Raw genomic sequence first — 23,276 nt, forward strand, 5'->3', positions numbered from 1 at the left:
CGTTATCTTTTCTAGCGGCTCGTGCGCCTTTTATTCGCCACGATGGATGAAGACTACTCCTCAGGCTCTGCGGACGCAGAGCGCGAAATGACTAGACTCTGGCGTACCTGGAGAACGGTCTTTGAGATGCTTGCTGATCGGGTATGAAAGCGCATTGTTCTGGAGGGTCTGTTTGCTCAGAATCATTGCTGACGTGCCGCGGCAGGGTTACGAAGTCACAGAGGAAGAAGTGCAGATTCCGCTGGATCAGTTCAGAGCTAAATATTCAGATCCCCTTGGATACCCTGAGTATGCTTCCCTTCTCCGTGTTTGGTACAGGTCTATTTTATCAGACATTTATCTGACTTGCCCCCTCTCTGCAGCCGAGCCAAGATGAAAATCAGCGCCCGTCCCACCGAAGCAATGATCGCCAAATACACACCTCTTCCCACAAAGAACAATCCGAATCCTCAGGGTGAATGCGGTACAATCTACGTCGAGTTCTGCCCCGATGCCAGCGGTGTTGGTACCAAGCAGATCCGTGCTTTCAACCACTTCGTTGACGAGCAGAACTTCCACACCGGCATTTTCATTTCGCAAACGCCCATCTCTCCCTCTGCTGTCCGTCTGCTGAGCAGCATGCCCGGCCGTTTCTGTGAGCACTTCCAGGAGCAGGATCTGCTGGTCAACATTACCCGACACGAGCTGGTACCGAAGCACGTTCTGTTGAGTGCGGAGGAGAAGGCTAGACTACTCGAGCGCTACAGGTTGAAGGAGAGCCAGCTGCCTCGAATCCAGGTCTCCGACCCTGTCGCTCGCTACTTGGGTCTGAGGAGAGGTCAGGTGGTGAAGATTATTCGGAAGAGTGAGACGGCTGGTCGTTACGCCAGTTACCGGTGGGTCATCTAAGGGGCTGCGGGAATCCAAGGGATTATGCATACACGATGCGGGCTCAGTATTCACAGAAATGAGGAGCTCGTACCGATATTTCAGCGCTCCGGACCTGTTCTGTCCACATCAGTGGGCTGTGTACTTTAGGTACGAGTGAACTATTCTGCCACGGCTCCGTATGGACTCTCAGTCCCGGAAACGGCCCCCGGATCCGCTCCCACTTGATTCTCAGGAAAGAGAAGGAGATTGAGTGAAAGAGAAAAGAAAAAGAAAAAGTTTACACCTGTATTGGCAGCATGGCGTACCGGCGAATATCGAGAGAGAACCGTTTGGCTGGGTGGTATTTGCTTGATTTGAGTGTTACTAACATCATCACAATTTCATGTACGTTATTACGGGAAATTGGTTCCATCATCATTGCTGCTGTTCTCATGCCATTTTCATGCCTATCTCGTTAGATGAGGAAGGGTTATACGTGATATGAGAAAGAGGCAAGAAATCTAAAAACGAAAACAAATAGATCAACAAGATACCAGCATTTCTCATTGAGATTATGTATTTCCTTGATTGATATAGTCATCCCTCCCACGTATTTACGAATGGAACCAAGTTCCACCAGATCCTGCGTGAGGAACAGAAAAGAGAGCTGCAGACCTATCCCTAACTATCTACTATCTTCCCTATTTCCTCACTGCTGGATCAATATGCCCCATCCCGCTCCGTATATCTCGGCTGTTCCACAGACTGAACTCCCTCCAAAGCCGTCAAAACCGGCGTCTTAAACTCCAGCTCGAAACTATCCAGCTTCGCACCATCCGACTCCTGCGCCCACAAACTCAACGCAACCCAGTTCGTGCCACGATAATTCAAAATCCCCTCCGGGACATGAAAACTAGTCTGCGGACCAACGTTATTGACGTACTTCCCGAATTGGTATCCATTCACGTAGAGCTGCACGCGATATGCCGGCGGCGGATACGTGCTATTCCCGAACGTGAAGTAGAGAGGAACGTCCCAGCCCGAGGGAATATCAAGGTCAAAGCTGGCCGCGTAGAACGCCACGCCTGGTTTCGTGAGGCCGGTAAAGGGACTGGATGATTCCCAGGATTGGCTTGGGGGGTAAGGTTGGTGAAATCCTTGCCGTTCGGCATATAACCCGCCTTCGTTTAAGGGTCCGCGGACTTTATCCTGGTAGTCCTCCCCGCCGAGATTACCGGTGAGTTTCCAGGTGAAGTTGCTGGCGTTGTTACCCTGGAGGTCATAGCTGAGGATACCACGGGGATATTTCATCTCGTCGCTACCGACGGTCCAATCTTCGTCTAGACCCATGTTATCTACGAGGACGGTGAATACGTATTCTTGGCCGCGGCTGAGGTTCGGGAGTTTGTATGTTGAGTTATAGTTGCTGTATTTGTCGACGCCGGTCCAGGAACCGATGTAGGTCGAGTTTAGCCAGACGGAACTGCCGAATGCGTAGCCGCCTTGCGTTTCGATTGAGAATTGGGCTTCGGAGCCTGTAGCGACGATGTGTCCGCGGTAGAGGAGGTATCCGGTGTGGAAGCCGTAATCTGAGGAGTAGAGCGATGTTGGAGTCCGCAGGTTAGTACGGGTCTTGTTGTTGGCTGTAACCCAGGCGGAGTCGTCGTAGGATGACTGGATCTCAGGGAGAGTGTCGATGTATTTCCATTCGAGGTCTTTCAAATTAGGAAGTTTGATTGCGGGCTCGGGGTATTCGACTGTGGTGGACCAGATTCCGTTCTTGTCAATGGAGTGATTGACTTCCTTACCGTTGATATAGAGAGACTTGGCTGTGCTGGGTGCGCCGATAATCTCAATGGGTGTGGTTGCGTTGAAGTCGGCCGTGAGGTAGAGTCCATTGTCTTTGAGATATGCTGTTCGGACGAGATATCCGGCTTTGACGATGATTGATGATGCAGTTTTCTCCTGGGTGCTGAGTCCAGGAGAAGTGCTGTCGGTTGGAAGTTCGGGTACCCAGTAATTGTATGCGGTGTTTTTGTCTATTCGATATCAGCATGTGTAAACTGCAGATTCAATACGGATGGAATATGTTGCTGACATACCTAGGAGGAATAGCTGGAGGTCTCCGACTTGCACGATGCGGCGAGTAGAAGAGGCATCCCAGCCAATGACGACATACTGGCCCTTAGATTCGCTTGAGATATCCGGACTCTCGTTCTCAAGGACCGTAGCATTGGTGCTGCCAGATATGGCAATTTCATGATGCTCGCCTGCTCCGCCATAGACAACGAGAACCTTCTTGTCTTCGAATTTCTTCCATGTAAAGACCTCAGCGGTAGAGTATAGGACGTTCGTCCCCGCAACGTCATAGTCCGTGACGTGAATCTTAGAATCACGTCCGTTAAGCGTGAGCGATCCTCCGAGTTGAGGGATAGTCAGGTTACCAGCGCTTGTAGGTAGCTTTAGCTTGTAGCTGGTAGATTCCTGGCTGCTGTAGTCAGAATGTCTGAGAACAAAGAAAGAGGTCGATGACCCATTGCCAAAGAGCGGCGTAACTGTCAGGTCAGTAGTGTCGGTGTATACTCCGGTAGTCAAGTTCCCAGGAGTAGCTGTGATATACGACTCGGAGGCCTTGACGAAGTTGCCGATCAACTTGAGTTCGCTATATTTCTCCCGGGTCACGTTGCGGGATTCAGTTATAGCTGAGCCATAGTCGTATGAGGAATATCCGCCAGGATGACCCAAGTTGCCCCAGTTGGTGCCGCCGAAGATCTATCAAAGTGATTAATGGTGGGCTCAGTGATCATTATCCAGGGCTTGTACCATGTAGAGATTTAGTATAGTAACTCCAAAGCTTAGATCGTTCTTGTAGAACACGCTTTCGAATTCGTGATTGAGGAGGCTGGCACATGCTTCAAAGCCTAGTCCACCCCACGGATCATATGAGCCTCCTTGAAACTTCATGATTGTCAGTAGCAACCACGAGGCTGGGTAAGCAAGCAACCCACCTCAACGATAGAATATGGAGTGGAGGGACTCTGCTGCAGATGGAGTGTGCGGAAATCTGTAGGGAGGTCCCCTTCCGGCCAGGTAGTGGGGTGGGCCTTCAGTATGTCAGTAAATAGAGCATTATTCTGTATGAAGTGTGATCCATACACAGTCAAATCCCAGACTACATCCCATTAGTGATCATTTCAATGTACCTAGAGGAGCAGACTTACGGGTAGCTATCATGGCCGTAAATATTCACCTCTCCGACGCCTTGACCCGGCACATCGTGACCATCAGGCGAAGCATCATTGTTGATGAGCGGGATGACAATGCCTGCGTTTCTCGCTTGGTCGATGACATATTGCATGTACTCATAATCCGGGAACTTAGCACCGCAGCATGCACCGGTGTATTCATTCTCAGGCTGCCATAGGATTACGGGACCGCCATTCGTTATCTGAGCTTTGGCAATAGTGGCTCCCACGTTCTTCATGTAGCTAGAGGCCGTTATTAGTTCCACAAGCGCAGATAATTTGTTCAGAAGACATTAAGACGTACTTATCCGTGGCGTCGAGGTAGTCCTTCGCAGACGTCCGCAGCGTGCCGTTGATTCTCTGTAACCATCCCGGAAAACCCCCTCCTGACGCCTCAGCGTTGATGTACGGCCCTGGACGAGCAAGAAGATAAATTCCCGCCTCGGATGCTGCTTCGAAAAATGGCTCCAGTGCGAATATTCCATCTGCTCGATATTCGCCTGGCTTTCCCTCCAGGAGCGCCCAGTCGACGTAGAAAGAGACACAATTGAAACCGAGTGCTTTGACCTTTTGGAACACATCTAGCCACAGAGACGGAACTGGAAGACTGCACATAGTTAGAAGATGCGTGGATCTACCATACCGGCATGCTCAATGGAGGGTTTGTATTTCCTACCGAAAAGGGTGGAATTCTCCGCTGAAGATCATAATCCTCTCTCCTCGAATAAAGAGAGAGTGCTCATCCCATGTAATCTGCATTTGTTAGCACTATGTCAACCAACACATCACGCTGCTAATCAACGTACGACATTCTGCGTCAAGGCGCGCTTCTCCGGATCTGGATGCTCTATGAGTGTGAATCCATTGAATTTGTGTGAGATGGCAGCTGCAGTCGCCTGCAGCGCCAAACAGGCCGCTACACAGGCAGACAGGAGCTTCATTGTCACGGATAAGGATCAGTCGCGATGACTCGTAACTCAATTGGCACGGAATTGACCTCCACTGGCATCGTGATGTTTAAGGTCCTGGAAATCGCAATCTCATATACATATCCTGCTAGCGTCCCACCGGATAATTGCCATGCTTCTCGGCTGTTTATATCCCCGGCAGTATCGAAAGACCGGTGGAGGTCCATGTATGAAATCTTGGCTTAAAGTAAATAAGCATATGCCATTCGTGCTATTCCGTAGTTAAAGGAGTCTATGGATCTTGCATTCCCCGAGTGGGGTTGTTAACGATCGGTTAAGGATAACTAAATCATGAGACATTGTTCGACCATCTCCACATACTGTGCAAGAGAGTTGGGTAGAGATCGGCAACGGAAGCGTGTAGGGGAGTTTTTCCACATATCACGATCGAGGATCTTGTTTGCGCGATATAAACTTCATCTGCTCAGAGCCACACATCGTCTGGCAGGTACAGACGGACTTGGTCTTGCCGTGGTCTTGCGGTGGTCGACCATGAGATATGGTCTTTCTTCCTGGAATATACGTCAGGCCCTGTTGGCATCGTAGACAATTTGCAGTTACTCAAGGTACAGCCGTCATAGCTCTGTGCTCAGTACCCATAGCTGTCAAAAAAATAAGTGCAAGGGGTAGACGGTATAATCGGGGTTTTATATCCCGTCTGCGCGGGGTAAAGAAAGATTTGAATATGCAGAAAATATATACATATGCAGACGAAGGCATGCGAGTCTCTTTCGTATTTGACATGAAGTGCCTAGTAGAAGTACCTAGTAGAAGTACCTAGTAGAAGTACCTACAGACTCCCCATTTTCTGGTAGAATCGAATCTAAAGAATAGCGTGATTAGTCCAACAACAATAATAAAGAATTTAAAAAGAAATAATAGATGGATGATAGATCGATGGAGACAAAAAAATGCAAGAAGAAATCTCCGGGACGGGGAGTCGAACCCCGGTCTCCCGCGCTCGTTCCTTTCGGATGACAAGCGGAAATCATGACCGTTAGACCATCCCGGATCTTGATGCTAGAACATTGAGGATATTGATTTAACAAAGGCCCGAATATCTGGTGAGCTGGAGATCCCGATCGAGCGGTTAATATCTGATATGCAATTATGTATAAATTCGTGTCGATGAAACTAGAAGATATTTTCGTAGTCTAGAATCCTTGGGTGACCCACTTCGAGACAAAGAAAATGGCACCTAGCGGTATGGCCATCGTCAAGACATGCATGATCTCGGAGTCGCATACAAAGAAAGTGTTTTAGGCCCCAGCATCCCGGGATCAAATCTTGGATTTGCAGATCTGATGCGCAAACCCGTTAGGAAGATGAGGTGACGTGAATGGCCTATGATGTTGACAATAGCGTTATCTTTCTCCTTTCGAGCAATTCTGTCTCCTTGAGTAGGATTCGAATCGAGCTGCAGTTCGCGCCCAACTTTTTTTAGCCCTGTTAGTTAACTAGTCAGTTGGCTATCAATAGTTAACTAATCAAGAGAGTAAGGTTAGTGTTAACTTAGTCCCTTATTACTTATTTCTAACTGCGCCGCTCAGTTTCTGGCCCGTGGCTGATTTGGCAAGGTCTGGCGGACACCGTTCATGCAGGTTGTCAGACGTGACAGTAGCCGTTTGTTTTGTCTGTACTACCTGAACTGAGTAGTGATTAGCTGCTATCTATTTTTGCCCGGGAACAGTTGAACCCATGAGAAAGTCCTTTGGGAATCCGGCGCTTATTCGACGATGCCATTGTCTTGACTTCCCCCTGCCATCCGCAGCAGATGCTTCGAGATAGAGGTAGCTGGGGGATGGACAGCTGAACACCATCAAAAATCAGAGCTCAATTTGTGCATGCTTTTCACCGCACACATACCAAGTAACACAGCGTTGAATACGCAGCGACCTTCGTGCAATCAGCCGTATCTCAATAGAGAAAGACTATGGCAATCACAACAACAACATTGACCGCGATGGAAACTCTAGAGCGGGACATTGTCACCAAGTCTCTTCCACCGTTACTCAAAGTCCGCCTCCCGTTCTCACATCGAGTCAATTGCTTTATCAAACTCTGGCTATTCAAGCTGCTCGCCAGCACGTTCTTCTTCTTTCGGCGCCTTTTCAAACCACCTCCACCATGGACGCGACCAACGCTGACCAAGAGATATGCATGCCGGCCTATGCTGGAAACCCGTATTTTCTTCCCGCCCGATTACCATCGACAAACTCCCTCGCGTCTCTTGCCTCTTTATTTGAACATCCATGGTGGGGGATTTGCATTCTTCGATGCGCGGGTGGACGATAAGTTCTGCATTGCCTGGGCGAAGCGCACGGGGATGTTGGTCGTCAGTTTGAATTACCGCAAAGCACCGCTGCATCCGTTTCCTACTCCCGTTTACGATGTTGCTGCCGTGGCAAATGCAGTTCTCGAAGACGAGACCCTACCAATCGACAAATCTCGTGTTGCGATCGGTGGCTTCAGTGCGGGAGCAAATCTTGCCCTTGGAGCGTCTCAACTGCCTGGGCTGAAGGGCGTGATTAAGGCTGCGATACCGTACTATCCCATAGTCGACTTTGGACACCCACCAAATGAAAAGCTTGCTTCGAGACCATACAACGACGGCCCGAAGGAGAACCTCGAGAACATGTCCTGGTGGCTCGACTGGGGTTATGTCAACGTCGGACAGAACAGACGGGACCCAGTACTAAGCCCTATATATGCGAGAAAAGAGGACCTTCCGCCATGGATCTACATGATTGGCGCTCAGTGGGATATGCTTCGCCTGGAGTCACAGGACATGATCCATATGCTTGCAGGCTTGGGCGAAAGAGAGGACCAGGAAGCACCGTTTGAGAAAGGTACATACAAATGGACCTTGGCTATGGGATGCCCCCATGCGTTTACGCATAGCAGTGAAAAAGACCCCTCCAAGAGAGCGATCAGGAAGCAGATTTGCGAGGACATTTACAACGAGGCACATCAGTGGCTGAAGAAGAGCGTATTGGCGTGATGGTTGTATTTCGATTTGAGAAAAGGCTTGAGGTGTTATTAGACTAGAAGACGTGTCTTGGTTTTCCTATGGCGCGATACGAATAGAACTTGCGTAGACTACAGATATTGCCAAGATCAATGTCACAAAATGCCATTATTCATAATACCTTTGATTTCTTCATAGAAAGAATCATCGCTAAACAAAATAGAGGAACTAATCCTTCTTTGAACAATCAGGTACTGCAACATATGGAGCTGGCGCCGTCAGTATGGAACTAAGAGGGAATGCCATTGAAGTTAACCTACGATAGGGACTTCGCAATAGCCTACATACCCATAAACTACCATAGATTGGATAACCGCAGCCTGGAGTGTTTGGTATTTGTTATGTGCTAGCCATTCTGCTGCTGTGACAGTTACTTAACTCGGGTGGGATTCCGTGCTAGAAAATCAAACCCGAGAAAGTTATTTTGACCACTTACAACATTATATAGAAGAAGAAATTTTATTCCACCAGTCAATGTACCTCTTCACCTCAGACATAAACAGACCCAATTGCTGTGTCGAAGGGTTTGATTGATTCTCGATATGTCGGTGGAGTCAAAGTCAATGCCCCAAGTCGACTGAACCCTTCATGTCATAAAGGAGTAAAGTCAAAAGATTTCTCTCCCCTGTGTGGAGAAAGACAGAGGGGGGACCTTACCTCTGTAAACCACTTGGCATCATTTCCACCTTACTGCGCTTTGCTTCTCAAACGTCACCGTTTGGTAGCCTTTGATCTCCAACTGCGCCGCAGCACTAAATCCAGCTGGGCCTACACCAACAATGCAGCCAGGGTTATGATTCGTTTTTACAGCCGCGAGACTGCCTAGTGCGAGAATTTTACTCGAGACTCGTTTCATGGCGGCGCGTATACAGAGCAACTTCAGATTACACGGACAATCATGAGAGAATTGTTCATGTGTGGAATATCATAACTACATATTATTCTTTTTTATTTCTCTCTTCGGACTTTATTCAAGTAAGCGTTTATCTTGCGTTTATGGCCAGCTGTTATGTCATTCTTCAGGGGTGTAATTAGGTAGGCATCCTGCCGAGGGCGTTTGCATGAAGAATCCACGCTAATACTCATGCAAGTAGAGAGTAATCGACCAAAAAGGCACCGACAAGGGGTTATGCAAACTATGGCTCAGCCTGACCCAACTAAAATGGACTGTGCAACAGGCCGTGATTATTCCGAAAATTAGACCGATGTCACCGGATGACGAACTCCTGTTTGTGGATAGTATTAGTGCTAAAGAATCCTTGTAAACATACTGACTCCTTTTCCTTCTAGAAGGCTGCCTCTTCAGTACCTAGTCATCTTCAGAACAAGGTGAGCGAGATGGGTATATATCAGCATTTTTCGAGTTAATTGCTTATTGTTTCAACGAACAATATATTGTCCGTCCGATTATGTTTTAAATATGGATCCATTGAAACAACACCAACACTCTACCACGCGGCAATTGTGCCACCCTACGGGGTCTGATCTCCCTGACCGCGCGTTTGAGAACTATACGAGCCGTTCGTAGAGACCCACAGGACTAGGGCTCCAGCTCAGCTGGATGCTGAGAATAATTAGACTCCTGAGAACGATGCATATGTCATGTCACCATCCGTAACATGGTTCGTGGCAGAGGTACAAGATTTTCCAGAAATAGCTTCAGCGCCTAAGCATGTGATGGGGCCAAATAACCATCTTCCTGATTATTGAGACGAAAGTCTGATAAGGTGGAGCCGTTTCAATCCGTTTGAGATTCATGGAGACGGATATTCCATTGTTGCGGCCCCCTATACTTATAGGAGGCTCCCGTGTATTGTTGCCTCAGATGCTGGGTTTGATAAATTCTTATATACTTAAAGCAGCAGACAGATTGTGGATATCTTGCGTTATTGGAAAGCTCATCCATACATTTCACAATGAGTGCGGGACCGTATCAGTCCTCGAGTCGCGGACATGTTGACCTTTATGGCAACGTCTTCGAGGTTCCGGATTTCACCATGAAGCAAATCTACGACGCTATCCCGCCACATTGTTTTCGACCGTCTATTCTCCGAAGTATGAGTTATGTCGTACGGGATTATGCACTACTCGGGGGTTTGGCTTGGTTGTTTTACACATACACGCCTCTACTGCCTTCTATTTGGCTCCGGGCAACGTCGTACGCCATATATACCATCATTGCCGGGATGATCATGACTGGGATCTGGATCCTAGCACATGAGTGTGGCCATGGTGCCTTTTCAAAATCGAAGAAACTCAACAATACAGTCGGGTTCATCTTACACTCGTCTCTCCTGGTGCCTTACTACAGCTGGAAGATCTCCCATTCTCACCACCACAAATCTACTGGAGACTTGCAACGGGATACTGTGTTTGTTCCACACAGTAGGGAGTAAGTTATCCTCAACAACTAATCCTCCGCCAGGAGTTTTCAAGACATACTGACGGCCTACTAGATATTGGGTGAAGACAACTTTCGGAAAAGACGTCGATCCTCACAGCATCAGCGCAGCAGAAATCACAGAAGATGCACCCATAGTTACTCTATGGCACATCATTCTGTTCCAAGTCTTCGGCTGGCCTTTGTACATGCTGGACAACCTGAGCGGCCAGAAAGGAGTGCATGGATTTCCCCAGCACAGCCATTACTGGTTCGGGTCTGACAGCAAAATATACAAGGAGTCGGAACTTTTCTTGGTACTCCTGAGTGACATCGGGCTCTTGGTGACATGCTCTGTGCTCTATCTGGCTGTGAGATTCTTTGACTGGTGGACGGTACTTGTCTTCTACGGAATGCCGTATCTGTGGCTGAATCATTGGATAGGTACAGTACATGTCTATTTCCAATCTTGAAAAGTACAGTTACTGACAACAAGCAGTGGCAATAACATACCTCCAGCACACTGATGGCAGACTTCCTCACTTCGCCCATTCTCAATGGACCTTCGCACGCGGTGCTGCGGCCACTATCGACCGGAGTTTCAAACTTGGCTTCTTAGACATTGACATGTACCTCTTCCACGGCATTGTTGGCACTCATGTCTTGCACCATCTCGTATCAACCATACCGTTCTACCACGCCTACGAAGCAACTGAAGCTGTGAAGAAAGTTATGGGTAAACACTACCACTCCGATATGGACACTCCATTGATTACAGCTTTGTTTCGAACACAGCGCGATTGCCAATTTGTCGAGGAGAGCTCCGGCATGGATGGTAGTGGGGTGTACATGTTTCGGAATATACACGGCAGGGGAACCAAGCCGCGGGACTTAGTGGGAGGGGAGGAACTCTCTGTGTGGGATGGGCATATGTCCCCGCCAAAGGGGAAGGAGACTTGGAATTGGAGAGAGATTATTTCGTCAGTATGGTGAACATTAGGAGTCTCGAAGTGGTACCCGAATTAGGCCAATGCAAAACGAAAGACGCAAAATGTTGGTTGGATATTTGGGGGCCAAGGAAAGGACTGTTGTCTCTATTGGGTTTAGGTTCGGTGTTTTTGTTATTATTATTTTCCTCATTTCTCAGTGTTTTTTCTAAGCGCCCTAGAACTATAGATCCATAGTTTAGCGTATAGCAATCAACCCCCACAAAACACGGAACACATAGTCACATACGTTATTATCCATCTAGACGTCGAAACGAAACATACTAAGAAATCGTAGTCTAGCAAATCTTGCGATTCGACTGGATAGTGGCTTGAAACAAAAATTCCCATTGATCCGGTTTTAAACCTGCATTCTCCACGGGGTTAAGCATTCTATCTAACAAAAGTACTATGCATCATCTACCACATGCGCCGCAGCAGTTTGGAGTCAAAAGTACTACTATCGAGCCCCATTTTACGGGTGTCGGATTCTGTAGATACTGAAAAAAGTTAGTTGTTGTTGGGTCCGGGGTTTTATTTGTCGAGAGGGTCTAGTGGTTCGGTCTTCAAAGCAGGGTGTATATCCCCTGCTCTCCCCCGCCGCCCCCTTGACATGTATGATTAGGGAGAGTTATACGATCGTTAACTAAATGGTTGGTTGTTAGAGAAATTTCGATAACGACCGCAGGAGCGCTGGAAAGTTATATTGTGGCTGCGGCTAATGGGTGTGTTACACCGCAGCAAGGCTCTGAAGATACTTGCCGGCATCCGGGATCAGATCCTGAGGTGGTACAAAGATTCATTGTATTGTGCCACAGATGACTTCTCCTTGCAGAAGATGACACATGGTTCTTGCCAATAAAGATATAGAGTCTGGGGTTCTGTCTTCTCTGGCTGATTATGGAAATCAGTGTTTCAAAGACGGACGAGTATACCACAGACTCTTTGTATGGACTGTTTTGAGTTAGAAGTCCAACCTAGTCTGTCTGATCAACAAATACATGCCGAATGAGTGTACCATATACAGTAGCTCGGCTTTGGAAATTTGTATACAGTCGACTCGCTGATTACTGTTCGTGAAGTCAATAGTAACATATAAAAGAGGGCCATAAGAGCACTAAAGACAGGCAGGTATGAATTTTCTTTATGTATGCTTGTGATCGTCATACCGTACATGAAACTCAAAGAGATTTATCTAGATATGGATACAGATCCCAAACTCATACGTTTAGGAAGTATATAGATCTCCAAACAAATAAAATGCTTTCCCCATTGTTCCGATGTCTCAATATCCCCAACTTTTAGACTGTAAGCAGACCAGAACGAAAATAGATTAAACCGTGGTGTTGAATTTGTCCTCCTCATCGCCCATCTTCTGCCAGGTTTCCCGTTTGGCCATCTGATCCTCTTGTTCCTGGCCAAGCCGGAGGTTCTCGCGCTTGATGAAATCATCTTCCGTTCTAGCCACGGACTCAGTTGACATCGCTACATCGGTAGGCGTTTCTCCCGTCTCTGTCACTGCAGGAGTCTCATCACCCTCGGCAGAAATCTCAGGTGTCGACAAGTCTGCAGCAGCCGTGCGCTTCTGGGTCGTGTTAACAAGTGGCGTGTCGTCGTTGTAGAGACGCAGAAGCAACGCGCGACGTTCTTCCTTCGGCAGCATTAGGTTGAGGGAGTGTACGGAACGCCACAGTGGGAAGACCATTCGCTCTCTGCAAAATTTGTCAGAGAAAAGTAGACCTATTCGATTAGAGTAGAATTTTGCATACCTGAATCCATCCTCTCCCTCGCTAGGTTCCACTCTCAGGACGCAGCAACCCATGCTGATATCACGCACTCTCTCTCCAATCTCTCCTAGCTCCTTCCAGCCATCGCCGTCCACCTTAGGGAACATCTCGATAAGCAGTCTCCGGAAAGTCTCTTTGTTGGTCAATGTGACTATCCGCTGGGGTCCCACCCAAGAGTCCAGAATCCTCAAACCCTCTGCCTGGATACGCCACCGGCACACATCCTCTCTTTGTACATCCTGCTTGACGAACATCTTCACTCCACAGTGTACAAATTTGATGCCCCGTCCATCGTTCTCGGTCAAGATGTCTCGCGCAAGTGAACTGGTATAGTAGATCGTCTTTGCCGGCTGACCCTCAGGATTCCTCACCATGAACCTATCCCGGGGGAACTTATCTGAAATCCCGTAGAACTCAAAGATAGTGGAAAGTTCCGGATGCGCAGGGTCGAGATATTTGAACGCCTCTTCGTATGGCTGGCCCGGCTTGCGCTTTTGCGGAGGCTGCAACTTAACGGGCTTCGACGCGGCTGCCTCAAGATTCTCCGTCTCGACGGACGGCGCTGGAGCATGAACAGGCCTGTCTCCAATAAGAGCATCCGTGCCATCTTCAACCTTTGCGCGCTTTGCAGGCAACACTTCATCCAGTTCTTCCGCACCTCTCTTGCCCGGTGAGCTTTGATCAGCCGAAGTAAGAGTGGCCGAGTATGGGGGCTGATGGGAGCTCTCCGCAACTGTCGCGTTCTTCGCGCGTTCTGCTTGGGCCTCTTCGTTCGGAGCGACTAGGTCATCCAAGGCATTTATTTTCTCAAACGCCGCGCTGCCGTTCTGGCGTTTGTGATCGAGTTCTTCAACAACAGCAGCAACTGAGGCTTTGGGAATGACTTTGGATGAGTCTTCAGGCTTGGCCTTGATCTCAGCGGTCTTCTCAAGGACTGTGATGAAGAATCCGCCGGTATCTTGGTGGTGAGGGTAGACACGTATGCACCTCTCCAATGGCAGATCCGCATTCTCTCCTGTAGGAGGGAACATGGTCTCAGCGAGCCTTCCAAGTCCATCGATACCCTCCTTTTGTCTGTGGTCCTCTACATCCTTCCAGGTGTTCCACGGGCGCCCTTCTCTGTCACACACTTTCCAGGACCGCAGACCAGCCGCTCTCTTGAGACCAGGCAGCTCGTTGCTGCAATCGATAATCTTGACATTTTTGGGGCCTCCACATCTTTCGATAGCACTGGCGACAACGGCCTCATTTTCGATGGGGTTCATACTGCAGGTCGAGTAGACGACTCTTCCTCCGACCTTCAACATTTGCAGGGCACGTACAAGGATACGAGCCTGGGTAACATGAAGTCCCATAGCGTTGCCAGGAACCCAGGTACTCCAGAGGTTGGGATTTTTCCTTGCCGTCCCGTCACCCGAACAGGGCACATCTGCGAGGATGCGATCGAACTTGAGGTATTTGTTCTGAGACTGCTTCGCGTCTGCCGAAGTTGACGCAGGGAGTTTGATCGAAGGGTACATGGTAGCATCGTGATTGGTGACAATCAAATTGGGCGAGTTAAGTCTCTTCATCTGATGGATCAACATGTGGGCACGCTTATAATCACTGTCATTTGCGATCAGAAGCCCAGTAGATCGGCCATAGTCCTCAAGGCCTTCCCCGACGCTAGGAATTTCAGTGCCATTTTTGAGACTGTCGGCGACCTGTTGCATTGATTCCTCCTCCCCTGCATGCAGCATCTCCATAAGCTGGCAAGACTTGCTTCCGGGGGCAGCACACATATCCAAGACCGTCATTCCAGGTTTGATGTCAATGAGTAGCGGGGGGATCATGCTAACAACCTCCTGACGACTGATGTTTCCGACTTCAGTTTCAGAAACTAGAAATTTCTGGAACTGGGAAAAAGGAGCGAAACGCCGGACGACATTCTTGGGAGTGGTCATGGACCATGCAAGCTGATCTGGGTACCAGGGTACTGGCTGGGGTGGTTCGACATGCGTTCCTTCATATTCAATGGAAGTAATGTGCGGGATATAGAAATCCTTGAGGCGCTCCTGAACAGCAAGAGCATGGCTTATAGCAAGAGCAATGTCAGCAAATGGTCCTCTGCGCCATGTACAGTTCTCTCAATGACGTACCCTCTTGAACCCGTGAAGCGGAAACTATTGGGAAGATCCCTTCTGAGAGCTTCCCAAAATGCTTCCTTCTCTTCCTCTGGAATTATACCCAGTTCATTGTAATAGTTCTCGAATTTCTCATTGTGCCTCTCAATATCTCTCCACGAACTCCGTTGGCCGCCGCCGCCGCGGCCGCCACCTCTTCCGGACTGCAGGCGTAAGAAGTCTAGTTAGCACAAGAAAATAGGACAGTAATATCAAAACTGGCTTTCTCTCACCCTCTTGCCTCCGCGCTTACCCATTGCGATATATGATATTGGTTTTTTCGCGCGAGGTTCTGAGCTACGTCTCTGTCGCATGCGCCGATAGTTTTTTGGAGCTTGAGGGGCCTTTCGGATAAACATCGGCCCGTTGTAGTTATCCATACTGGAGATGACTAACCATATTTATACTCCTTGATGCATAAGTAACATACGCATAGGTACTCATCGAAAATAGAGAATACTTCATTAATCCAACTCATACATGCCGTGACAAAAGGGAATGTCTGTATTATGATTAACTATATTTATAGTTTACTAACTAGCCAGTCATCCATACTCAGTCCATGCCCTGATTAATAAAGACGATGGATCGCTCCATTCTCTGGTCTATGATCTATACAAAAGAAAGAAGAAGAGAAACAGGAAGAAGCAGAATGATACTCTCTATATTAGAACGCACAAAGACTATATTTTAGTATCGGTCGAGTGGCGCAGATCTAATACAGCCACAGAGTTGTAATGGAACATAGAAAACTACCATCTCGAGTCTGTCGGGTGAGACTTTCTAGACCAAGGCGTTTCTAATAAAGTATAGGCTTATAGGTTAGGTCAGAATAATGAGGATAACTTATCTTTGGGCTTCCATATGCAAGAATTCCCGTAGAAGATATCCTGCACCTTGGAGATCTGGCTATAATAGGACAACACGGCAGTATCAATGGACACGGTGGAAACTCACAGAATGAGGCTCCCGTGCTATATATGCCAGAATGCTGAAGAACGAGGCCTTCTGATCTGAGGTCGACTATTGTGTATACCTTTGCTATATTCTAACGATCTGCATTATTCGATCTTGGGCCTCAAAAACATGCTTGAGCTTCGCGACACTGCTATCCACACTCCGGGACATGTCACAGTATTGCCTCTTCTTGCCCCGAAGTTTGACGATTTACCGCCAACATTTCTCCAACTATGCGGTCTGGATCCATTGAGGGGTAAGGACCTTGCCTCTGCCCATGCACTGGAAAGTGCTGGGTATGCAATTCTCCGAAATTATTCTTGCGTTTCCTTGGCGGATAATCTCAACAACAGGGTTCCTGCGAAAGTGAACATCTACCGGAACTCCCACACGCTTTTTGGACTTTTCCCAAGATTTTAAACGGCATTAAGTATCTGGGAAAGATCTGTTTGATGGCGTCAAACGGTTGGTAGATCAGCTTTAGATAAGCTACTGTGAACATGACTAGAGATAAAATATGCCCCTCTCCTATCCAATAAATGTGCCAAACTTGGAAAACTGCTCGTCCATCTTCAGTCGTTCCATGTCTTCACCTCTGAGACAGACTCCTACTGCGAGCTCTCCATCTAGTGACTTCGGCAAGAAATAGACTAATCCTTCTCTTGCACCCTCCTTAAACCGAGGTCGACGCACAGCAACGGGCTTTCCGAATCCGAAGTCTAGACTGCTGCAATTCTCTTTCGCCCAAGAACTGATCCTTACATCCAGCTCCGAGATGCCCTTTGGGACGAAGCTTGCCATTTTGGAGTTCTTGTCTTTACTGATTATTGTTGCTAGCTTGCAGGTTTTATGCTTCAATGCCGCAGGATTGAGAGCGGAGCGAAGATGTGTCGCGAGAGTCCCTAATGACTCCTCCACCAAAACATCAATTGCGGCCGTATGAACTGTTGCAGCTGTGACGAGCCCAGGATAAGATTCCGGAATGGAAAGATGACGACGGACGTCGACATTACGCGAGAGTGTCGAGTTATATTTGATGGTGCCAGTGCTAATAATGTGTGGGAGACGTGCTCGAGTAATAGACTGCCAAACAAATGCCGTGAGGGCATCATCCGTCGAAACGAAACCACCTAGAGGTGTAGTCGTCAGAGCGATGGATTTGAGAGTGGCTAAAGAAGTGGCAGGAAAGAGAAAGTATGCCCAGATACAGTCATTCCCTGATTGCTGGTGAGTTTTCGTTGTCGCCTTTTCAGTTCTTTCTTTTTTACCAGTAGATTCCGTTGATATCGGACAGTCCGGTCCAAGGTCCGATTCATTCAATAGAGGGATGACATACTTCCTGTCCATATTCCCAATATTGAGTTCCGAGTTCGTAAAAGGTTCATTCCGACAGGCTTTCGCATAGAGGTACATAACCTGAGCCTGGCCCCTCATATCCATCGAGCCATGCTGAGCACTGAAAGTGAGCAGGAGACCCCCATTGGCCAAATTAGCCTGGACAAGAAAAACAGGTGCTGGATGTTCAGAGACGGATCCCTCTGCGAGTGTCTTCTGTGGCGCAATCCACAATTCATCGAGCATGCTGAACGGAAATTTAGCACGTTCGAGTGTGGCCCAGTCTGGAATAGTATGGGGATTTCCATAGTCGAGAAATCGGTAGTCTGCCATGATTAAAAATGGTGGTTTATGGAATGGCCTAATCTTGAAGTTGCCATCCTCATCCTCCACGACCTTTCCCGCTACCCAGGGAAAGCTCGCAGATAGCCGTTCAAGACCTTTAGTTAAAGTTTTCACGATGGCTTTCATCGAGGAATCCGAATCGTCCGGAAGAGGAAAACAAAGCACGAGCTGAGTATAAAGTCTGTTAATCTTGGCTTGTTGCCCAAGAATATCCAGATAAAAATCATCCCGGTCTGATATACTCTGTGACGCCTCCATGATGAGTGCAGATGATTTGATGAACTGTTGAAGTTGGTGGGTTCGTTTGCCGAGAGGAGATGAAGTGCTTCAATTTAAGTATGTTGTGCCATTTCCCGGTACCGGCATGAGCGGCATGATCCTGGACACAGTGTGAATTAGTTAGTTACTTAGCGTAGTTTATTAAGCCGCCGGTATACCTAGGTAGTTATTGCGCTTATCCGAGGGGGAATGGTGACACTTGTAGAACGTTAAATAGTACCTTTATGTTGCCCTCCGGTTAATTGGTATCAAGACACTATTTTTCAACGATCTGATGGCTTTCTGCCAGTCGACAAAAAGGAAATTCCTAGTTGGTCTGCCTGGATCTCAAACATGATCTATTTTCAGTGAGAGTCGCATTATACTCGATCATGTTATCGTGAAAATCAAAGCAGAATTTCGGTTGCCTTCACATCGATTTTTCAAAGTGTATCGATCGATCGATCGATTGATTGATATTTATTATATTTATTAACATCCGCGAGGCACAGGCTTCTCCTGTGACTCTGGTGACCTTGCGTGGGGTTCACAGACGTGGGAATTATATACATAAAGTGCAACCTTGGAGAGCAATTCTTTCCCGAACGCTATAACTTATGGCGTATTAGCCAATAATTTAAGCTCTGCCCCGACATGTAGACTGAGCTTAAACAGTGATGAGAGCCTCGTAGGCTACATAAGAGAAGGAAAGGTCTCAAGGGGCTATGTGACTTAATATCAATATCAAATTTGGCAGATGATTTCGAGCCGGTGACGAGATTCAAGCCATAACCTCTACTATTTTCAAAAGTAGCTCCCTAATGACTTTTGTCCCTACTAACGGAGTGCCTGGTGGTGCTTCTCAAAGTGGATACCCTGATGTGAACATTGTATGTATGATTTTGTCAGTAGCAAATCAGTCTTTAAACGGTTTACATCTCCAATAAAGACTGTAATTAGCCCAGTTATTCAGTTATTAGACATGAGAGAGATATACTAAATCCAGTTGGATATTATATATATATATAGACGCAGGAACATATAATGATTTTGTTGGAGGGGATCTATTCCTTTTTCTGATCTGCTGGGCGCCTTAACCCGGCCGTGTCCAGCCTCATCCTATAAGCTGTTGAGACGATCATTACCAAGGCAGCCATCTTCTCGTCCTAGTCAGATAAGGCCCTGCAAAATGAACAAGTTGTGCTAAGCAACCAAGGAGAGCGATGTTATGGACCCAGGAATGACCTTGATTGGCTTTTGGACTCAGTTCCATTTCAATACAAGGAGGGGCTCTCGCTGGATCGCGTGGGGTAGAGGAGCTAAGTAGTATTTAGCTGGTGCAAACTACCTAGTAGGAAGTCTTCAGTTATATTCCTGGCCAGTTCCTGCGCAAAAGAATAGCTGCCAGTAGTAACTTAGCCAAAATCCTGCGTAACTACAGACTCATCAGAGCGAATGAACCTATCGAGAATTCCCAAGATAAACTCGAGTATAGTCTTACCCTCGCAGTCATCGGCATAAGTATATGGGTTATGACGCATTGTTGTCCTATCCTTTCAGTTATTCTAAGCAAGAATTGATAATTCTTTACGTAGGTTAGAAATTCATCCGCCCTACGGTGCCTATTAATGAACATACCGGCAGGATTCAGCAAGCCCACGCCAAAAATAAAGGGCTAATTATACAGAAGAGCGAGTTATATTACTTCTCGACATTGGAAGACTTAGGAGATTACAAGGACTGATAATATGGAACCAACGACACCTGAGGCAGAAAATTACGCTAATACATATTTGGACGCGTAACTAGTCACTTGATATTAGGTCACCACAACGTTGCCTCGTTACAATCTTTCTCTGCACAAAGCAAATTTCGATGAAATCTGAAAATGGATCATAAATCTCTCACCAAAAAACTTTCAAATCTGACTCTATCAATTCGCAGGAGGCGCCAACAGAGACCCGCAATCACTATCCCAAAAGATGATCACGAAAATGTCCGAAAAAGAGTTCTAGAGGGCCTTACTGGCATATACAGAACCCTTAAAGAAAGTGATGATGTTTATGTCACCGTGAAAAGCTCGAATGGTTTCCTGATTCAATATGAAGATCTGATACTTGAAGAAGTTGATGGCCCCCTGACAACTTCTATACCACGTTTTTTCCAGCCATGCTCCTCGCAATTTCTAAAAGAACATCCAATTAGCCCAGAATCTACTGAAGCTATGGAGGAAACGCAGTCTTATGAGAGGCTTTGGTTATCTGTGCATGAGCTTCGGGATTATCCATTAAAGGGCGCGAGGTTTCTCTGCTCCTGGTTGGCGTTAAATTTCTCTGAGCATTGGCGAGTGAATGGTAAAGAGAAGGCTAGCCTCGAGATGGATTTCACAAAGTGGACTCCGACGTGAGATGACCTATTCTACTAATAAATTGCTATGTGATAATCGCTAATAAGTGTTACTTGCCATTCAGCGGATTCGGAGAACTAGTCGACAAAGAATTCCATCATACTGTGTATTCCTCGCAAGAGAGGAATACTATGAAGGCATGGTATATTCTGGAGGGCTATCCGCACATGATGTTTACCATCGCGCATTCCTTCAAAGGTAGAGAGGAATATTTATTGCGCGGGGAATTGCTCGCAATCACTGCGGCAATGATTACGCGACTTAGATCCGGTTATCTTCCTGAGCACACTATCATCCCGGTAGGTAACTTGATATCCTCACTCTCCCTCCAACCTTTCATGTGTGTCCTTTTCCCCATTACCTATGCCTATTATCTCTAAAGCTTACAGTTGGGTCCGCTGTCCAGGTAATGCTATTTTCTTTTATGGGAGGGACACAAGGCAGGATTCTGCAAGCCTACACCAATAATGAAGGTCTAGTTATACAGAAGAGCAAGCTCTATGACTTTTCGACATTGGAAAACTTTAGGGAATTTATAAATCTCTTCTTGCGCTACCTAACAAGTAATGCGGTCGGCGATACTCAGCAAACGGGTAGATAGCCAATAATTACAGAAGGCCATATCTAGTTGATAGTTAACGAGTTGCTGTCTGTTTATAGAAATAGCAAAATACTCAAATAATTAATAAGGATTCCTCCACATTCCATTAGGCTCGATGATTATTCTACTTAAGTCTGCGCAAACTCAATAACAATCGAAAGAAGCAAAACCGCAAGCGACCGCATATCATTCGCAACATTAACGTTCCACGCGCCATACCGGTTTATCTTGATAAATGCATGCGGCGTCAAAACGCCCTTTTCCTTGTCCAAATATTCCACGTAGTCGTGGTGAAATTGGGCAAACGTAAGGTAGACCTCCGATTCATTTTGCGATACTAAGAGACGGCTAGATTTTATATCTATTAGCAACGTTTCGAGATACACACGTACTAAGAAGAAACTCACTAATGAAGCTTATTCAATGTCGCTGGGCGTGCTGGAGGATCGGCTGTGATCCATCCTACTATTTCAGCGACCTCTTGCATCAAGGGAGTCGAATAATCAGTGCGAGGTCCTCCTTTCACCTCAACAATCGCACTGGTTGTCTTTCCTGAATTGGTGCGAAGTTGTCCATCCGTCAAAGCTGTATAGTTCCCTTTGCCAAAGGTCGCCACGAACTGTGCTGGTTCGAGGAACCATTCGGCATCCACACCTGATGCCAGATGTGAGATGGCTTGTAGCAGGACGATGCAGGCGGAGTTAACAGTGATCTCATGGGGGTATGAACCTTCAGTAGGGCTACACATTGCCTGTTCTTGAAGCTCCCTAACAACCTTAAAGGACCCAGGCCAGTCAATGTCCATTTCTGTGAGGGATTTGATTGGGGTCCTCTTTTCAATGGCTTGTATGTATTTGTGAAGTTCGAAAGAAACATTTGTTAGGTCAATTGCTGCTCTCAATGAGCCTTCTGAGACATATCGATGGAGGTGCTCGGGTAACTTCGCGCTGTCTATAGTGTCCGGGCATACAGCCCGGAACATAGCAAACTGTTTTTGAGTCACTTTTGATCCAGACTTCAGATAAGCAGGCGGAAGGTCGTGGATGGTCGTGCCACTGAGGCCTGCTCTCTGAATCAATAGTTCCAGATTTATCAGATTAGTCGGAATAAAGAACCCATTGATCTTGTGAGGTGCAGATGAACTTCCTGGACTTGTTGCCATTCTGATATGCTCGAGGGACAGAGGTATATTCGAGGTCAGATATTGTCCTAAACGAGGATACTAGTTGTTTTCCTTCGCGTTGTTTTCGCAAGAATGAGAATTTTAACGCCGATGCGTTCTGTGTTACTCGATTATTCGCCCTTCTTTACGACCTACCTGTGCATTGTAAAGCTCTATTTCCGCTATATATTGAGGAATATACCTTAGAATCATTGATAAACATATTCCTTAACAATAGTAGCTCATTATAAATAAAGTAGTATAAAACGAATCACTAAAGCTCCAAGACGTTCGTAAATCCAAACGCTACGCCTCTTAAGGAGCAACTTTTCTTGACCACCTGCAGTCTTAAGTATATAAAAAAGCAAGCAGTTATATCTTTTCGTTTGAGTATATAAAGGCTTAGAGGATAACTGCTAGTTGTATGCTTATAAGGCAGCGGTAAGCCGTTGTCGATAAAAATTATCAGAGATCTGGCAGTTCTTATATATTTCTAATATATAAGTATATTGTCACTAGTAAATATATTAATATACTTAAGCTATAGCAAACAGTTCTTAAGAATCTATTTTGTCCATATAGTATTATTGAGACCCAGGTACTTATTAGCTATATTGAATATATCCTATAATTTGTTTTATATTTACTTCTATTAAGGACAGATAGATAATAGTATATTATTTACTTCCACCGTACTAGGAGAGCTAAGAAGAAAAATATATAAAATATAAATTTAAAACTTATAGGTATCTAGTATTAGAAACCCTTTAAATATCCTTACTCTACATATGCAAAAGATATATGGC

At 46.6% G+C, this 23,276-nt stretch overlaps 10 protein-coding genes and 1 non-coding gene across 11 annotated transcripts; 5 read left to right on the plus strand and 6 right to left on the minus strand.

The window, feature by feature from the left end:
• Nucleotides 1-42: 42 nt before the first annotated feature.
• Nucleotides 43-888, plus strand: C8Q69DRAFT_510280 (DNA-directed RNA polymerases I, II, and III subunit RPABC1; the record flags this gene model as incomplete). The annotated part of the gene is made up of 3 exons (XM_028633175.1): nt 43-141; nt 206-288; nt 363-888. 3 exons carry the CDS (start codon nt 43-45, stop codon nt 886-888), a joined length of 708 nt encoding a protein of 235 aa, XP_028481802.1.
• A 521-nt stretch (nt 889-1,409) lies between these two features.
• On the minus strand, nt 1,410-5,221 carry C8Q69DRAFT_501496 (beta-galactosidase precursor). The gene is made up of 9 exons (XM_028632367.1): nt 4,901-5,221; nt 4,771-4,847; nt 4,399-4,701; nt 4,071-4,337; nt 4,006-4,021; nt 3,858-3,953; nt 3,673-3,807; nt 2,952-3,621; nt 1,410-2,888 (listed from the first exon to the last, which is right to left on the minus strand). Exons 1-9 carry the CDS (start codon nt 5,033-5,035, stop codon nt 1,570-1,572), a joined length of 3,018 nt encoding a protein of 1,005 aa, XP_028481803.1. The 5' UTR covers nt 5,036-5,221; the 3' UTR covers nt 1,410-1,569.
• C8Q69DRAFT_480037 (hypothetical protein) lies at nt 5,222-5,956 on the plus strand. The gene is given in 3 exon segments (XM_028631491.1): nt 5,222-5,574; nt 5,624-5,830; nt 5,844-5,956. The coding sequence occupies 3 exon segments, from the start codon at nt 5,354-5,356 to the stop codon at nt 5,875-5,877; spliced, it is 462 nt and encodes a 153-aa protein (XP_028481804.1). The 5' UTR covers nt 5,222-5,353; the 3' UTR covers nt 5,878-5,956.
• Nucleotides 5,957-5,987: 31 nt separating this feature from the next.
• On the minus strand, nt 5,988-6,074 carry C8Q69DRAFT_t137. Its single transcript has one exon. It is a non-coding gene; the product is annotated as a tRNA-Asp (tRNA).
• Nucleotides 6,075-6,556: 482 nt separating this feature from the next.
• On the plus strand, nt 6,557-8,210 carry C8Q69DRAFT_480039 (Alpha/Beta hydrolase protein). The gene has a single exon (XM_028631492.1). It carries the CDS (start codon nt 6,996-6,998, stop codon nt 8,061-8,063), a length of 1,068 nt encoding a protein of 355 aa, XP_028481805.1. The 5' UTR covers nt 6,557-6,995; the 3' UTR covers nt 8,064-8,210.
• Nucleotides 8,211-8,480: 270 nt separating this feature from the next.
• On the minus strand, nt 8,481-8,975 carry C8Q69DRAFT_480041 (hypothetical protein). Its single transcript, XM_028631493.1, has one exon. It carries the CDS (start codon nt 8,944-8,946, stop codon nt 8,767-8,769), a length of 180 nt encoding a protein of 59 aa, XP_028481806.1. The 5' UTR covers nt 8,947-8,975; the 3' UTR covers nt 8,481-8,766.
• Nucleotides 8,976-9,876: 901 nt separating this feature from the next.
• Nucleotides 9,877-11,694, plus strand: C8Q69DRAFT_423243 (fatty acid desaturase-domain-containing protein). Its single transcript, XM_028628405.1, has 3 exons — nt 9,877-10,482; nt 10,547-10,914; nt 10,970-11,694. Exons 1-3 carry the CDS (start codon nt 10,007-10,009, stop codon nt 11,461-11,463), a joined length of 1,338 nt encoding a protein of 445 aa, XP_028481807.1. The 5' UTR covers nt 9,877-10,006; the 3' UTR covers nt 11,464-11,694.
• Nucleotides 11,695-12,378: 684 nt separating this feature from the next.
• On the minus strand, nt 12,379-15,704 carry C8Q69DRAFT_423248 (methyltransferase). The gene is made up of 4 exons (XM_028628406.1): nt 15,639-15,704; nt 15,382-15,569; nt 13,226-15,316; nt 12,379-13,168 (listed from the first exon to the last, which is right to left on the minus strand). The coding sequence occupies exons 1-4, from the start codon at nt 15,660-15,662 to the stop codon at nt 12,790-12,792; spliced, it is 2,682 nt and encodes an 893-aa protein (XP_028481808.1). The 5' UTR covers nt 15,663-15,704; the 3' UTR covers nt 12,379-12,789.
• A 1,111-nt stretch (nt 15,705-16,815) lies between these two features.
• Nucleotides 16,816-18,443, minus strand: C8Q69DRAFT_480045 (transferase family-domain-containing protein). Its single transcript, XM_028631494.1, has 2 exons — nt 17,631-18,443; nt 16,816-17,579 (listed from the first exon to the last, which is right to left on the minus strand). The coding sequence occupies exons 1-2, from the start codon at nt 18,298-18,300 to the stop codon at nt 16,891-16,893; spliced, it is 1,359 nt and encodes a 452-aa protein (XP_028481809.1). The 5' UTR covers nt 18,301-18,443; the 3' UTR covers nt 16,816-16,890.
• A 1,707-nt stretch (nt 18,444-20,150) lies between these two features.
• On the plus strand, nt 20,151-21,399 carry C8Q69DRAFT_480046 (hypothetical protein). The gene is made up of 3 exons (XM_028631495.1): nt 20,151-20,703; nt 20,772-21,006; nt 21,114-21,399. Exons 1-3 carry the CDS (start codon nt 20,189-20,191, stop codon nt 21,306-21,308), a joined length of 945 nt encoding a protein of 314 aa, XP_028481810.1. The 5' UTR covers nt 20,151-20,188; the 3' UTR covers nt 21,309-21,399.
• A 37-nt stretch (nt 21,400-21,436) lies between these two features.
• Nucleotides 21,437-22,509, minus strand: C8Q69DRAFT_515044 (hypothetical protein; the record flags this gene model as incomplete). The annotated part of the gene is made up of 2 exons (XM_028633352.1): nt 21,716-22,509; nt 21,437-21,656 (listed from the first exon to the last, which is right to left on the minus strand). Exons 1-2 carry the CDS (start codon nt 22,468-22,470, stop codon nt 21,437-21,439), a joined length of 975 nt encoding a protein of 324 aa, XP_028481811.1. The 5' UTR covers nt 22,471-22,509.
• Nucleotides 22,510-23,276: the final 767 nt, after the last annotated feature.

This window comes from Paecilomyces variotii (assembly GCF_004022145.1).
Source record: "Paecilomyces variotii strain CBS 101075 chromosome Unknown C8Q69scaffold_14, whole genome shotgun sequence".
Classification (NCBI taxonomy): Eukaryota; Fungi; Ascomycota; class Eurotiomycetes; order Eurotiales; family Thermoascaceae; genus Paecilomyces; species Paecilomyces variotii.